Here is a 16,256-nt window from a genome sequence, read left to right as displayed (position 1 = left end):
TAAGGAGCGGTAAGGCACGCAGCTGAAATGAGTGCATTGCCAGCATTGCGTCGGCTGCATTTCTACCATCAAGGTGAAAACGAAATCCTTGCAGTATCGCAACCTTTCTGTAAGGGTAAAAGAAGGAATATTTACCACTAAAAAAATTTTATCAGCCCATTTCATTACACCCGTGAAATTTAGTTTCACGGGCCCAGTTCACATTTCAGTTTCAAAAGCGTTTTCACATTGCGTGAAGTGGCTCCGGGATGCATTAAAAAAAAACTTGGAGTTGTATAGTGTGCACTGACACCGCCCGGAACACATACGCCATGCATTTCGCCTCCCTCGAAGTATGGCCGCCATCCTTAAGATTGGCACTACCGTAGAGCCTGCAAACTGTCATTAACTGGAGGCGTCTTGAAGTGTCACGCTGAATGTGCGAGTTATCTTTCCTACGTTTTCTCCGTTGCCTTGTTTGCTGTCGACTGCGTCGTGCCCTGAATGGGAGAATGACGTGAGACAGTCCACAACGCACGACGAAGCTGACCGTGGCGAGCGTAGGGCGAGCACCGGCAGGACGACGCGGCCAGCTGCAGCTACCGCGCCTCGATGGGCAGTGCCACATTTTCCCTGGCGTCATCGGTGCGCAAGGGAGTCACGCGCAGCCGAAGAAAGGCGCCGCGGTGCTCACACCTCCCCATCCTAGCCACCTTACCTTCGCTTATCATCATCACCATCATCATTTTGTGAAACACATCGTGCAAAGATGGCTTTCCTGAAGTGCGTTTTGGAGCGACATTGAACCCCATCAGCGAGACACAGAAAGCTTCACTTTAAAACTGCTCTGTATAAATTTAAATGGTGGCCACTTAAGCTGGGCAACATGTATTACCCCAGCCAGCATCAATCTTGGGATATCTGGAAAGCACAAGGCAAGGGAAGAAAAAAATATGTACACAGCTTACCGTAATTACCCGATTCTAACGCGCACCTTTTTTCCGGAAAAATAGGCCGAAAAATCGCATGCGCGTTAGAATCGGATACGAAACCGAAGCTGCCGAAACAGCGAAAATTTCGTCCCACCCATCGCCATCGCCATCTCAAGATGGCGCCAAAGCCTTTAGCAACAATGTTTCGAACACAGGAAGCATAGGCGCCTAGGCTTTTCTATCGGCGTTCACAGAAATCGTCAAATCGTTCCACTTGCGCGCTTGATAACAGCAATGGCAGCAGCGGCTTTCACGCGTTAACAACGAGCTGTCGCCTGAAGCGTGCGCCTCTGGAGAAGCTCGCGGGATGGGTGTGCGAGGCGTGGGCCACGATCCCATCGACCATGGTTGAACGTTCGTTCAGAAGTGTGGCATCGCGAACGCTCTTGGCGGCACCGAGGACGACATGTGGTCAGCGGAAAGCGACGACGAGTGACATGAGTGAGATTACTTCGGGAAATAAATCGACGATTTCTCTCGCATTAGTTTGCCTGGGTCACAAAGTTCCGTGCGCATTATAATCGGAGATGCAAGGTTTTTCGGTTTTTTTGCCAGAAAATCGGGTGCGCGTTAGAATCGAGTAAGTACGGTAACCCATCACACCGATGTCAGCTGTCCTTGTGGTCCAATTAACGCGGCCATGAAAACAACACACAACTTTCCTCCAATCGAGAAATTGCAATTTATGCCAGTTTCAAAGAAAACTTTGGTCAAATATAAGTTTTATACTGAGGAAAACAGCAGAGAGGGTCACAACCCATGAGCTATGTTCATGCATTCTACTTCCTAATTAATACGTCAACTTGAGCGATTGGCTGATGCTGATAGACTTCACGGCACCACAGCTGGACCTTACAGAGCTTCAAAAGAGCACCAAGTTGCGGCAATAAGGGGATAAAACAAACAGCTACATTTAAATAACGTAGGGGAAATAAACATGCACTGGAGGTATTGGAGGCAAAGGCCACAAGCAGCGTTACAAATGGTAGCGGTGCGGTGCTGCGCTATCTCTTTGGAAGTTCTCGCAACAGTAGTTGTGCAATCTTTGATGCTTTGCTCGCGCGAGTGTGCTATTATGCTGGCCCTATTATGCTGAAAATGATACGCAATTACTGGTACTGTTTTGCCAAGTACTCAATTGTAATCTGCAAGAAAAAAAGGTGCCCTTTCGAATCGAGTAAGTACGGCATCTGAATTTCACCATTTTGTGATCCCTATTGAATTTGATAAATCTGAATTCAACTCCAGTATAATGGTTTGAAGGCTGTCACTGTGCTACAAACAGCAGATGCATTCTACGCCAGCCTACACCAGCTCAATGCATTTTGGCTAGATAGTGCCACGTTTCATCAGCTCCAGAAGCTCTGGCCACAACCTAGCGTTGCAACAGAAGTGCATGCTAATATCTAAGCTGATGCTGAAGTTTTCTCGTCTATGCATTACTTGTTTTAGATGCGACTGCATCTCATTCACTCGCCTTGTCCCTCCATTCGGCATTGTCTGTCCACACCCCTCCCCCTACACTATAAAAAAAAATAGTAGTTAGCGGCGCCCGGTTTGGATCCCACGACCCTGTGGGCGGAACGCGAGGTACATGGTGCTCTTCCCACTGCGCCACAAAACTGAGACAGAATCAAATGCTACGAACGCGCCTTATATCCTTGACCCATTCAAACTACGTCAAGATGCTACTGATACAACGCATGATGGGGCAATGATTAACGCTTGCAATAAAAGAAAAGACGCTCCCACTTACAGCAACAATGATGGAGTAAAGGTCATTGCGACAGCGAAGCCCCAAGCATACCACTTAGAGAGATTGACCAAGATTGGCCAATAAAACATAATTGGCCAATAAAACATAATAATAATCATAAAACATAATAATCATACGCGTTCCCGACACGTTTCATGCGATTTCAGTATCAATCCAATGGAAACACCAAGTGAACCCCACGATGCGTCGCATCTACACAGGGTTCCCCTCGCAAGGAGGTGGGCGCAATTTTTTCTTTAAACCTAGGTTGGAGAAACTAAAGTTTCTGGTCTTCCAAAATCCTGAACCACCATTCTAGACCGCAAAAGTTGTTAACCCTTCAGTTTAAAGCTATCACAAAGCAATTGAAGGTTCTTCTGATACCACAAAACTTCAGAACTTTTCCAAGTCAAAGTATATGCACAATGCAAATCAATTTTTACACGAAGTGCACTGCCATACAATCGAAACCCCAACTGGCTCAGCGCCAATATTTCGGTTTCTAATTACACATGCATAGCGCGGTGCTTGTCAGGTTAAACACTCCCCTACCTTGAGCGACTCCGCGAAGCACTGCGTCGGCCTCCTCGGTGACGCGGCGAGCGCAATCGCAGTGACCGAGACCGCCGCCTGGGACCGCGCTGAGCTCGGTACGACGACCGGTTTCGGCTGCGGCTACGACTACGGCTGCGGCGGCGACCCCTACCTGCCGACGATGACCTTCGGAGAAACAAATGGAGACGCCACGGGGCGAAATGACAAACCACACCTAAGTATGGGGGCGAAAAAACACAGCTCGGAAGTTGCTGATGGGAGCGTGGTGGAGATATGAAAAACTACAAAAAAAAAAAGTCACTTCCCACTTTGTGGAAGATACAAGCAGATTTGGTGGGAACCAGACACTGTTTAACAGATTCCATTATCTTTGAATCGCTGCAGACCTTTCTCTGCCCTTTGATTCAACATCTCTCTGGATAAACGGAGGTTCTTGTGTGCAGGCTGTTTGACGGCGGAGGCATCAGGTCCAATACCCAGTGTACCACTATCTCTGCAGGCAGGCTCCCAGAATACCTATATTTTAATTGAAAGATGCCCAATTCACAGCTATCCCCATAGTGAAGGGTAAGCCATTGTCTACCCAACATTTCTTTAACAACAGACTTCGAGCTAATCCCGAGTCTTATGACCTCAGTGAAACGACTTGAGTGCACGTCGCCGTTCAATCGCGAAAGGGCATCACAGCGCATCATATACCGTGCATCACAAGCACAAAATGAGCTGCTGGGAAGCTGGATACACCTATTTTGCCCAATTCCAACCTTCAAACAACATATTCTTGTCCTTAGGCCAAACAATACTCACAACGCTACCAAACTACCACTACTACCAGCAGTTCTGTAATCCACCCAGCAGTTCTGTAATCCACTCATCTGTCCTTGCCTCTTGTAGCCAGGTCAGGATTTAGAGGGGGGAAGTTGGGTAACAAAGTAAAACCACAAGCAATGTGGGAAAACAATGAAGCATGTGAAAAAAAAAAAAAAACGAAAACGAACTACCCCTCTGTGGAAACGACAACGATGGGAGAACGCAAAGCTTCACAAAATCAAGTCAAGTCCAACACCAAACGAACTCAGAGGCGAGCACCTGTTTCTTGTCGGGATGGTTTACTGCACTGCAATTGTGCTCTCTAGCTCTTCACTGATATGGGCATTCCATGGCGGCTTCCCCTAGTATTCAACTGTAATTGTTGTTGGATAAAGGGCTCCATGTTCTGTCTAATTTTGCACGTCCAGGCATCCCTCTCTAAACCCAAACTGCTTCTGTAGTGTCAGAATGGCGCAATCGAATAGACGCCGGCTTCATAACACCAGGGACCCAGGTTCGATTCCGACCACGGGAAGCGTTCCAACCATCTTTCCCTTCACCCACGATAATCATCATTCTCAGATTTGGCTTTTCTGCGGTGCGTTCCCAAGGCTGAAAGCTTGGCTTTAAACGAGCAACTGCTTTGACTCCCCCAACACCTTACCTGGAACGTGAAGTGGAGGACCGTCTACGCAACTGACGACCGCCTCGGCCTGAACCGTGCGACGAACCGGCGCGCCGGTCCCTGTAACGGGTGAAACAGCTGAATCAGATTTGGGAGCAGTTTTTGGAGCAGCGAAATCTCGATTTTGGAGCGGAAGAACCTTGATTTGGAGCAGAAGAACGACATTTAGTATGTCACCTTAGAGCCTAAAAAACAAATGTTTTCCAACTCGAGAGGGCGGGGGGTGGGGGGGGAGGGGGAGCGCACTTTTTAATCAGTTTTGAACGCACATAACACTAAAATAAAAGCCTTTCAATAGAGTTTTTTCTGCCAGAGTATCACAAGGTACAAACTGCGCTGCATTTTAACAAACCATTTCTAATTTCTTAGGCTATACTATATGCATAGATAGCGTGGAGTGCACTTGAAAATTTCGAATTGAAAAACAAAGAGGCATTTTTTATTATCATGTGATGCTGAAATGATTATTTTCATAATCCCAGACTGGGCTTTACGCACAAGTGTAGAGCCACGGCAAAAGTTGCGCGTAGCGAGGTGACAGTCATCGCACCCCAGCTCCCATATAATGTCCAAGGTGCACGTTCACTACGATCGTAATTTGATTGTACGTTTAGCAACCTCTCTTTTGTTATTAAATTTCACTTCAGGTAGATGAACCATTATTACTAGCGTGCAATAATAGCCCGTTCCGCTATCGAACACTGCTTGAACATTTTGCGGCGACGTAGCCTGCACCACCACTTGTGCAGTGTCTATCGTACCATTCCCGCTGCTCGCAAGCTCGCTGTCAAAGGCAGCAATAACTCAGCGTTTTATAACATCTAAAATGAGTCCGAAATTTCACTTCAAGCACGCCCCACACGTCACACTCAAGTTTGAAACACGGAGAATTCGCCGGCACTTCGTTGTTTTTGATGAACTCCCATCTTTCGATCCGCGCAACTTCCCGCAACAGATCAAACGACTACATGTAAACACAGCCACCCCCATAATCAAACCAACGGTAGAAATCAGCAAACAGCACTCTGCCTCAAACACGAGCAACTGCTTCACCCGGCGGCCATGTTTTCCAATCTTCACCACACCAAGATGGCGGCGCACAGTAATGTCGTTCCGGAGATACGGCGCTCCGAAAATTGCAGTTTCTTGTTCAACTTGCACAAGTAGTTCGTCACCTCAGTACACATAAGTATTTTTTCCCCAGGACTTCGCAATGGTTTTAGATGGGGAAACTTCAAAAACGCACAGAATATTACATGTGCAACCCGACATTGTGACTTTCGAAAAAACTATCTCTGGGGCAATTTTATGCATTTTTTTTTTATGGAATGATCAATAAATTAGACCTTACAAACAGCATCACCTTGGGGGTGCTGGTAAATTATGCCGTCAGTAGGCATTCTTCCCCACTGAAACTGGCGGAAGCGTTAAAATCCTTGGCTCTCGGACTGCTTTGGAGCAGTTCGGCGCAATTTCTGCAATTTTCAAGCTTTTGGAGCAGCCTGGCGCAGGAAAACAAATTTGTATCAAAACTGCGCAAGATGCGCAGCTGTAAGGAAGAGAGAAACTTTACAATGTAACTGCAGCCGGTCGATTGAAAGAGCCCTGCTTTTTGCAACACCTAAAAAAACATACAGCTAAACCTCGTTATAACGAAATTGAAGGGGCGCCGCGATTTGCTCGTTATAGCCAATATTTCGTTATAGCCGTAGCCGACATTTACTGCAAATATTATGCATTGTAGTGACCTAAAACAAAAAGTGGGCGAAATAGCATCTTGCTGCATGGCGGTAGTCAGTAAAATAAACACATTCTGGAGGTAAAAAAGAAAAGTCATGAACCTAGTTTATTGCAGTTCAAAACTCGTATTTCAAACAGACTTGCTACGAAGAAGTCCGTAATTGGACGTTGATGCACCTTCCTGATGCGAGCGATGGCTCCCTCAACTGCGGCCGCAACGTTCACGCCATCTTCGCCGCCCTCGTGCGCACTGAAGTAGCGGCGCAGCACGTCCACCGCATCTAGTGCCTCCAACGCCGTCCTTAGCGCTTCCTTTCACGCCACGTGCAACAGCGCTGACGATGGACTCTCGGTTTCTCCCGATGGTGGACAGCGTACTCGTCCACACGTCAAAGTCTCTTGCCACCTTACCACGGAGTGCACCTTACCTTCCTTCGCGCCCGATGCGACGGCTTTTATCGGAGCCGTCTTTTGTTCAAGCGTGATTGTCTCTCGCTCTCGGTTACTGCCTGTCGCACTCGCGTTGTTGGAATCACACGGGCAGTACGATAAACTACGCAGCGACGTCGGCGATACGAACAGGGGGGGGGGGGAAGGCGACGCAACCGCACCCGCCGTGTGCATTTTCTTTCCTCCATGATTGGGGTTCTTCCGCGGATAGTCCGCGGATTCCCCAAAGCCATAGGAATACGTGGGAAAATCGAACGTCGGACTGCTTCTCGGGGAGGCCGCGGTGAGTCCGAGACTGTAAATCGAAGGGCCCCATTGTCTGCATGCTGCGCGCAGCGAGAGGAGGGTGGGGCGGGTGGGGGCTTCGCGGGCGCAGCGTCCGCATGGCGCGCCATCCAGCTTCGCGCGCGTGGCGGGAGTTTTGAACTGCTAATACAGTTGCCGCGTCGCGCACTGTCTCAAATCCGCGATGTGCACTGTTGCAAAATTAGTTCAACATTCGATTTCTCAACGAAATTTGTTCGTTATATCCCGTAACGGAAAAATTTTACCTCGTTAAAACGAGGTTTTAAATACACTGGTTTCTATGGGGTCGTTCAAGGGGAATTACGATTTGCTCGTTATATCCATTATTTCGTTATAGCCCATCTCGCTATAACGAGGTTTAACTGTACATGCAGATTTTCCAATAGTGTGCATGTGACCGCCGCATGCTTTGAGGCACCTTTTTGACATCCACACTCAACCCCACAAAGGTCCGCAGGTCCAACCACCATGCCTAAGTCGCTCTGCTGCCTTACACCGACCCCTTCAAAGTAGACTGCACTACTACAAACAGAGTCCCTGCTGCCAGGACATGTTTTCAAGGGTAATATAAGCAGTCTGACATCAAAGTAGGCCTTTAATTAAATACCTCCATAAGACACCATGTACTGCTACAGAGTGCGATCATATAAAAATGCATTGCTTGGAAAATATTTTTTCAGAAGCAACACAGCGGTCTTAGCATGAAGACATCAAGACCCTAGCGCCTTTTCTAAATATAATTCTCTTATGCGGCAGAAGTGTGACACATTACAGATTGAAAGGTCAGTTTCCTCCTTGAGACTTAGTAGATAGAAATGCTCACACATCTGAGGATTAGCAAAGAACATACCGTACCCTGCAAAGACCACAATAACACTACCTTCGCAAACACAATAAGAACATCATTACCACTCCTTGAGAGCACACTCGCTAACCTTGAGCGGTCCCGCGACTTTCGCCTCGAGTTTCCGTCCTGTCGGCTGCCGCTCGTTCGAGAGGACGACGCCTTGCCCCCCGACGACGACCCCCCACCGGATGCGGGGCCAGACGTCGACGGTGTTGCCTTCGAAAGCGCCTTCTTGGAGGCGTGGTCCTCGTCCTCTGAGGCGTCGTCCCCGAAGCTGGTGATGAAGGTTATCTCGCCTGCGTTCTGCGGTGACCTTGAGCGTGACCGAGAACTCGACTGTGCCCTGGAAGGAAAGTCACGACCACTGACTGCTAAGCTGGTGCCGAAACTGTTCAAGATAAAAACTCTCGTCAAATCACGAGTGCTTCGACTCGGTAGCGTCCTAGAGTAGGAACAAAAACAGGAGGGGCAACTTCGCTTCCTAGAGGGGCAGATAATGTCAGAGTTTGGCCCAGGTTGAGCTAGCGGCATCTGTAGCGAGAGAATAAACGGCGCGGCTGCCGCGATCGGCATTTCACTGCGCAGCGCAGGAATGAACAGTGGCCGCCATCATCTGTCCGTCAGGTACCGCTACCCTCCCCTTTGCCGTCGCAGACACGAAGCTTCGTAGCTCACATTGGTTTTCATTGCGACATTATACGGTTGCTTGCCCACTGTAATGGGCCGCTTTGCTTCCTACATAAATTCTTGCCCCGTAGCCCAAACCCCTCCAGTCAGAAATTGAATAAGGTTTCGCAGTTTCCACAAGCACAGCCTCTGAGCAAGAACTTTTCGAAAGCCTTGCCCTTCACAGCTTCAAAATGCTTTTGTAAATTTTTCTTTTTTGTTAAGGAAAGGAAAACAGAATTCAATCATTAGATTCTAAAAGCAGTTTTGCAGGTATTTTCCTTTTCTGCTAGCCACCACCTGCTGGGTTGGGCATTTGTTGAATGCACATGCAGCTTTGCAACAGCATAACATGCAGAAACAAGCATTTTAGATGCTTGAATGGCAGCTCTTGCCTAGGAAGTGATGCTGTTTGATTTGATTGATTGATTGTGGGGTTTAATGCGCCGCCGCTACACAGGCGATGAGGCGTGCCGTAATGAAGGGCTCCGGATTAATTTTGACCATCTGGGGATCTTTAATGTGCACCAAAATCTTGAAAACACAGGTGTTTTCGCTTTTTGCCTCCATCGGAAAAGCGGCCGCCATGGCCAGAAAGTGATGCTGTTTGCTTGCACGTTTGCATTTGTCCAAATAGTTATTCAACAAGAGAAAATATAGATGCTACGTTAAAATGCCACTGCCATTTGGATGTGAGCAATCAAGGAAGGCCTCACGACTGTCAATCTCTTGGAGTTAGTACTTACTTTGTTAGGAACCTGGTAGTACAGAGAACAGCAATGAGCGACCACACACTGTAAGCCCACCCGCCACAAAAAATCAACTGAGAGTGCCCTACCTGAATGCCTTGTACGTTGGGCTGGCCCTGGCTGCATAGCTGCAATCGGAGAGGGAAATGAGCGGAATGAGTATAACAGCACAGAAATGCGCACACACCAAAAAACAGCAATCAAGTGGTCATTGGAACTCCCACCATGGAGATAAAACATAAAAACACCTGACTTTTAAAACTCCTTCGATACCCTATTCATACCATAACGAAGGGCTGTGGATTAACTTAGGCCACCTGGAGTTTTTTAAAGGGGCCATTATGACAAAATACAATTTTTGTTCAATTAAGAAACCCTGCAGCACTTACCTCGACCACTCGGAATGTATTCTGGGGTAAAGTCTATTGTCCCAGAAATCTCCTCCCACAAGAATTATGAAAATCCGTTCCCTCACCAAAACTACGTGCGATGACTAATCGCGCATAATCGTTCCCCTGAACTCAACCGTGGACAACGCGATGAAAGCTGCGTGCTCTCTGCCGGAGAGGGGGGTGGCTAGCGGCCTTTTCTTCGGCGGCCTTCGATACATCACAGACTGAGGAGTTTTCTCTTTTTCTCCGCAACATGAAGGGGTCTATTTCTGGTTTGGAGCCACAAAAAAAGCAGGCATGGCTGTCTGCACGCAAGGGTGCGCTTAGGCTGGTAGGGCGTTTTTGAAGCAACAAACATTCGTTTTCGAGAGGTCTTGTTGAAAGGGGAGTACTGAGTTTGTCACTCAAACTCCGCGCACACTCACAACACACACGGAAAAAAAAAAAAAAAAAAAAAAAAGAAAGTCAGAACTATGCGTACACATTAAGGCATAGAGGTTGGTGTACACAGCGCCGACGACAGCGGATCGTCGCAGAAAATGCGAGAAATAAGCCACGAGGTTGATCAGCCACAGCCAATAGGTCAGCCATGGCTACAATGACATCGTTTAGGCCATGCCAGGGGTGCATAAGGAAGAAAACTGGAGACAGCGTGGTTGGTTTTCCCGCGTCTTTCACAACGATTTGCGTGCTCACCGCATTACAAGCATGCGTAATATTTGGCTCGGGTATTCCCGGCAGTGTAATCTAAATGTTGCGCAGGTTTGCTTGCACTGCTGAAAAAGTGTTGCAGGGTCCCTTTAAAAAGACCACTTCGACCCAATAACGGTGACCCCAATTTTATCGCAATTAAAAAAATAATCGAGATATTAAGGGAAATGAATGAAGCAGTGGCGACTTCACAGCGACGTCTCTATGACATCACAAAATCTTGTTTGCACAATTGGTGGCCACTGACCTAAACGACGGCCAAGAAAACGTGACCGGCTGATTTAGTGGGGCCTAAAGTTCCGTTTTATTTTATCAATTAAGTGCTAATGTATCGTTAACACGCTTAAATGCGTTTTTAGAGCTGGCACATTTTGCGTCACTCCTGCCTATACAGTCTATGCTCATTACAGCGAATCTGGCAACAACGGACTTCCAGTTACAACAGACCATTTCTGTTGGTTTGTTTGGTCCCCATGCATTCTAAATGGAGTCCACTCCGCTCATAACGGACCCGGCTAGAGCAGACTATCGGCTAACACAGACTGAATTTCAAGCGAAAATTATCATGACTGAATGTTAACAGCGGTGGTGTCGGCACATGATATGCTTTTTCTTTTTTATTTTGGCGAGGAAACTACTACCGTACTTACCCGATTCTAATGCGCCCCTGATTCTAATGTGCACTCGAATTTCCGGGCAAAAAAAAGAAACGAAAAAACTTGCAGCTCTGATTGTAACGTGCACGGAACTTTGTGACCCAGGCAAACTAATGCGATAGAAACGGGCGATTTCTTTCCCGAAGTAATCTCACTCATCTCACTCCGCGTCGCTCTCCGCTGACCACAACATCTCGTCCTCAGTGCCCTCAAGTGCGTTCGCGATGCCACACTTCTGAACGAACGTTCAACCATGGTCAATGGGATAGTGGCCCACGCCTCGCTTCTCCAGAGGCGCACGCTTCAGCCGACTGCTCGTTTTGAACACGCGAGAGCTGCTGCTGCCAATGCTGTTATCAAGCACACAAGTGGAACAATTTGACGATTTGTGTGAACGCCAATAGAAAAGCCTCGGCGCCTATGCTTCCTGCGTCTGAAAAATCGTTGCTAAAAGCTTTGGCGCCATCTTGAGATGGCGATAGCAATGGGTGGGATGAAATTTCCGCTGTTTCGGCAGTTTCAGTTTCGTATCTGATTCTAACGCGCATGCGATTTTTCGGCCTATTTTTCCGGAAAAAAAGTGCGCGTTAGAATCGGGTAAGTACAGTATGTCTGGCAATATTGTTGGCATAGAACGGGTCATTGGTGCAGCCAAGCCAAGACAGTACCGGTGGCCATTTGTTTTTTTGTGCAACCAGCCACACAAGCAAGAAGGTAGTTGAGTCTACTGTCGATTAAGCTAAACATAATTAACGCTGCCGAACATGGCAAAAACAGGTCGAAATCACCAGAAGTACGGGCCTGTCTCGTCAGACGGCCTGCTCAGCCCATCAAGAACAAGGCCACTGCCGAAAATACAACTCCAGCGAGATTGAAGAACCGCGCTTTCGAATACGAGCAGTTGCGCACCCAGAGGTCGAGTCTGCCCTTGTCACAGTTTTTTTTTTTAATGCAATGAAGAACTCAGGTTCAGTGAATTTTTGCATTTATTATTCCCACACATGCATCATTCCTGTTCCGTTTGATGAAAAAGCTAAAAAGTGCCTCAAGCAGGGAGACGGTTCCCATCCATTGTGTGCAATCTGCCGTTGGCCACGCGCAGTCCAACTGGTCTAACTTTCAATTTCATAGCTGCCCTCCATCAGACTATTTCACATCAGCTGTTTTACTGATCAGACTAAGATGATTAGAAATGCGGAAGCTGCCTTCAAGCAACGATCCGAATGTTTGACGAACGGTTTCAGGTACCCCTGCCTTGCAACGATGGGTTCGAAAAGCGCCTGGCTAATTCTGCTGGCCTTGACTGATTATTATAGCTGGTTAGTAATTGGTCCTAGTCATATTCTTGCCTTAGCTCAGCTTAGTGTGCGTCGCTATGCACTCGACCACATGTGCTAGGCCTTTTCCAAGTGCCGGTGTGAAGCTTCAAAAACAGCGTTCGGCGATTCTTTTTCGCACTTCAACGGTGCACAGAGATGCTGCAGGCGTGTAGAAACAAATTGTCTGTAGCATTTATATGCAATACTGGTCCAAGTTCTCACTTTACATTCATATATCCCCTCCTCCCCCCATTAGATACAGCGGACATTTTTTCCCGGATTAAGAGGGTCGTTGTAATGGGTGTAGACTGTATTACGTGACTGCAGCACAAAATTTGAATGTTTTTCAATATTCCTTGCATTTGTTTTGGTTAAGACACCATCTTTTGTTGCTGGAATGGAGCTGAGTGAGTTACCAAGGCTAGTTCTTTAAAATTGAACAAACACGTATTTTGAGTTCATGGCTCCCAGGAGTACTGGCGCCAAATTTCAAAGTTGAGATAACTATGTAAAGGTATTCCTCTGTATATGGAGATTTCTCCCAGCAAGTTTCAACAGTAACTGTTCACTATAACATTTTAAATCCCGGTTGCCTTGGGGTTGTTTTGTAGAAACTAAAATGAACACGAGGAAACCAGACTGTAAATAATTATTTATGTTGCTTCTGACCGTTTAATGTGGCAGACTATGCTTAGTGGGTTGATAGGCACCCAAGCAGTCAAAAAAATCACGTCAGTCAAAATTTCGGAAATTTTGTGTCAAGATTTGGCAAATATCACGTGCAAAGGCCATATGCGAACGAAACCTGCAGTTCACATAGGCTGGCAGGTGCGAGATTCGTGCGCAACATTCAAAGCACGTTAAATGAATGCACAACAATGCTTGTTTACGGGACTCCTCTGTGTTCTAGCCATGGCAACCACACTGAAAAATTTAGCTCACGAGACAAGGCGCAGATTACTACTTATCAGTGCACTGACCTTGGCGGGCTGGTGACCTTGCGGTTCTTGAGCTTCTTCTCCCGAAGTGCTCGCCGCTCCCGCCTCGACTTCCTCCCCTGTGGCAAAGTGCAAGCGCACAGCGTCAAAAACGTCTCCAAACAACCGACGCACACATACTGTCATGTAAGAACGACCCCCACACTGCCCGAGCTGCGTCTCGAAATCTCCAAAATATTACACAGACTTTTTAAAAGTTCTATGCTGGGAGTAATGTGTTATTTTTGCTGCGGGGGTGTCCGTGGTGTACTTGCGTGGCCAGCTACTGTTCACTGGAGCCAAGGTTGCCACTCCTGACAGCTTAGATTCTTTAGACTCCACCCTTGTACGGTATGCGCTGTCCTGGCCCAGGTGTCTGTTGCCTTGCTGTGCATGTTCTTTAACTTATTAGTGTAAAGCATGCACTACAAAACACTTTGCAGTTACTTGGATTTAGGAGCCAGTATTGATGCTACAGACACTGGACAAAGACAGATCTATCTCTCAATGGGCCATTCAATGCTTTCGTACTAACACTCTTCTCAACTTTTGCTTCTCAAGCGCACAGTAATTATGCAATGTACACTCTAATTACTGTGAAGTTAATTGCGATTTAAACACATGGCTGCATATTCACATCCCGTTCTGCACAACCTCATGTTTACAACTGCTCTTGGGCTAGAATATTCTAGCAGAATCATATTTAGCAGAGAAACAAACCACACCGTGCAGTAATGTGACACAACTTATGTCTACAATTTTTTACAAATGGGCTCTTTGAGGAAAAAATAAAATAAAAGGGGGAGGGGTCAACATAATCTGGCAACAGAATTTTTCAGAAAAAGGACTGCTCTGGGGCTGTACAATCGAAACAGCAGTGCCCCTCATACACTGGAAGATACAGTACTTCTGCCCCAAGAAATCAAAGGTGCAACCTCAGAGTGCGGCCTGCTCCAGAAGGAACCACCTTCCTGAACACCTAACAGGCTAAACCAGATAGGTTCAACCATGCTGGGAAGGCTCTTGGGGACACAAACAGCACTCCCTCACCAGAGAAGGATCTGGCCACCCTGGTGTACTGGATGGCCACCTCCCCCCACGACTGACCAACTCAACTCTGTAGAGAACCTAAATTCGGGGGTAAACTGTGGACTCGAGCCGCGCGAGACAGGGGCGGTTGGAGGTCGACGAGAGAGGCACTAGGCCTGAATAGGCTGTTGACGATAATGATGGTGCCCTTACCGAGTACATGGCTTTCTCCTCTTCAAGCTCCCTGGCCTGTTTGAGCCTCTCTTGCTCCTCTTTGTCAAGGTGCAGGTACCTGCACACGCAATCGGAACAGAACGAAACAAAAGTCACGCCACACAGAGAACAAGGGGAAAGTGATTGTAATTTAAATTAGCTGATGTTCACTCAAACTGATGAACATCACTGAGGAGAGCAAAGTGTGTTCCAACTGATGATGATGAAAAAAACCTCACACATCAGGCAATGCCCGTTGCCCATGCATTTAAGCTAAAATAAAATAAATCAAAGAAAATATAGGAGCTTTCTGTCGGACGGCATTGATAGCCAACTACTGCCCACTATTATTATAGTATTACCGGTGACTGCTACAAAAAAAAAAAAAAAAAATTGATAAGAATACTACCGACAACTGGCACTGAAGTTACCATATTGAAAATTAGCACAAATACAAACATGTTCCAAATCAGACAGCCACCCTAGCTTTTGCTTTTAATGTTACTGTATCAATTTGGTAGGCGGCAAAGATTACTACGGGACTTCCCATTAATTCTCTCTTCCCCCCTCCCCCCCCAGCCCCAAAACTGCTGACAATCATTTACTAAACAGCCAGAGAAACAAAAAAAATTTTGACAGACGAGGTTAACAATAGCTTAAAATGCATCGTTACTGGCTTTTGCAGTCTTTTTTTAACAAAAATACAAAATTAAATGCCTGTCTAGTCCCGTGCCCCACGTTTGTCGGCATCAAATCCTCCTTTGGTGCAAAGTCCAGTTCCTTCACAGGGTTAAAGGGGACCCACCTGATCCCATTACCACCACATTTACTAATTCGTGACCCCCGGGCTTAAAAAGCATTGTGTACCTACACAAAAGGTTTTACAAATTCACCGAAATGTTCTTAACGGCCTAGTTTATTTCTTCTAGAAATTTATCACTTCTTTACCGAGATAGAAAATAAACAAGCAGTGCATTTTGATTTATCCAGTTATTGCTAGATGACACTAGCTGTTTAGCAAGCAAGAGTCCTATTTCGTATTTCAGTACGAAAGTGACGTATCTCTAAAATAAGCAAACTGGGCCTTTCTGAACATTGATACGTACAGTAAAAGCTCGTTAATTCGAATTCAGTTAATTCGAACTGACGCCCCGGTCCCGGCACAGCCCCCCTGTATATTTCAATGGGGGGAAAACTCTTGATTCAAACGCGTCGGTACCCAGAACGGTTAATTCGAACTGGGATCCCCTGGTTTCCATCGCTCCTCGCAGAAGAAGTCGGCCCAGAGGGATTACAATGTGTTGCAAATCCAAAACAAACCAAATTTAGCAGAGCTGAAAAACAACAAAACAGAAAAAACAACAGCGTAGCGCACGCGCTATGCTGCTGCGACAGCTTATTTCGCTTCCGCAGCGGGTGCCACG

At 46.8% G+C, this 16,256-nt stretch overlaps 1 protein-coding gene across 1 annotated transcript in view; it reads right to left on the bottom strand.

Moving 5' to 3' along the window:
* The window catches only part of LOC144148850 (uncharacterized), a gene marked incomplete in the record, with an annotated part of 62,703 nt that overhangs the window by 18,047 nt on the left and 28,400 nt on the right, over positions 1-16,256 (bottom strand). Inside the window, 6 exon segments of the mRNA XM_077680372.1 lie at positions 3,280-3,447; positions 4,757-4,837; positions 8,209-8,463; positions 9,625-9,663; positions 13,594-13,670; positions 14,833-14,911. Coding sequence (XP_077536498.1) covers positions 3,280-3,447; positions 4,757-4,837; positions 8,209-8,463; positions 9,625-9,663; positions 13,594-13,670; positions 14,833-14,911 — 699 coding nt within the window.

Source organism: Haemaphysalis longicornis, unplaced genomic scaffold (genome assembly GCF_048455015.1).
Source record: "Haemaphysalis longicornis isolate Haplotype H1 unplaced genomic scaffold, Haemaphysalis longicornis Haplotype H1 scaffold_8, whole genome shotgun sequence".
NCBI lineage: Eukaryota > Metazoa > Arthropoda > Arachnida > Ixodida > Ixodidae > Haemaphysalis > Haemaphysalis longicornis.
This window is presented reverse-complemented; position numbering and strand designations above follow the sequence as displayed.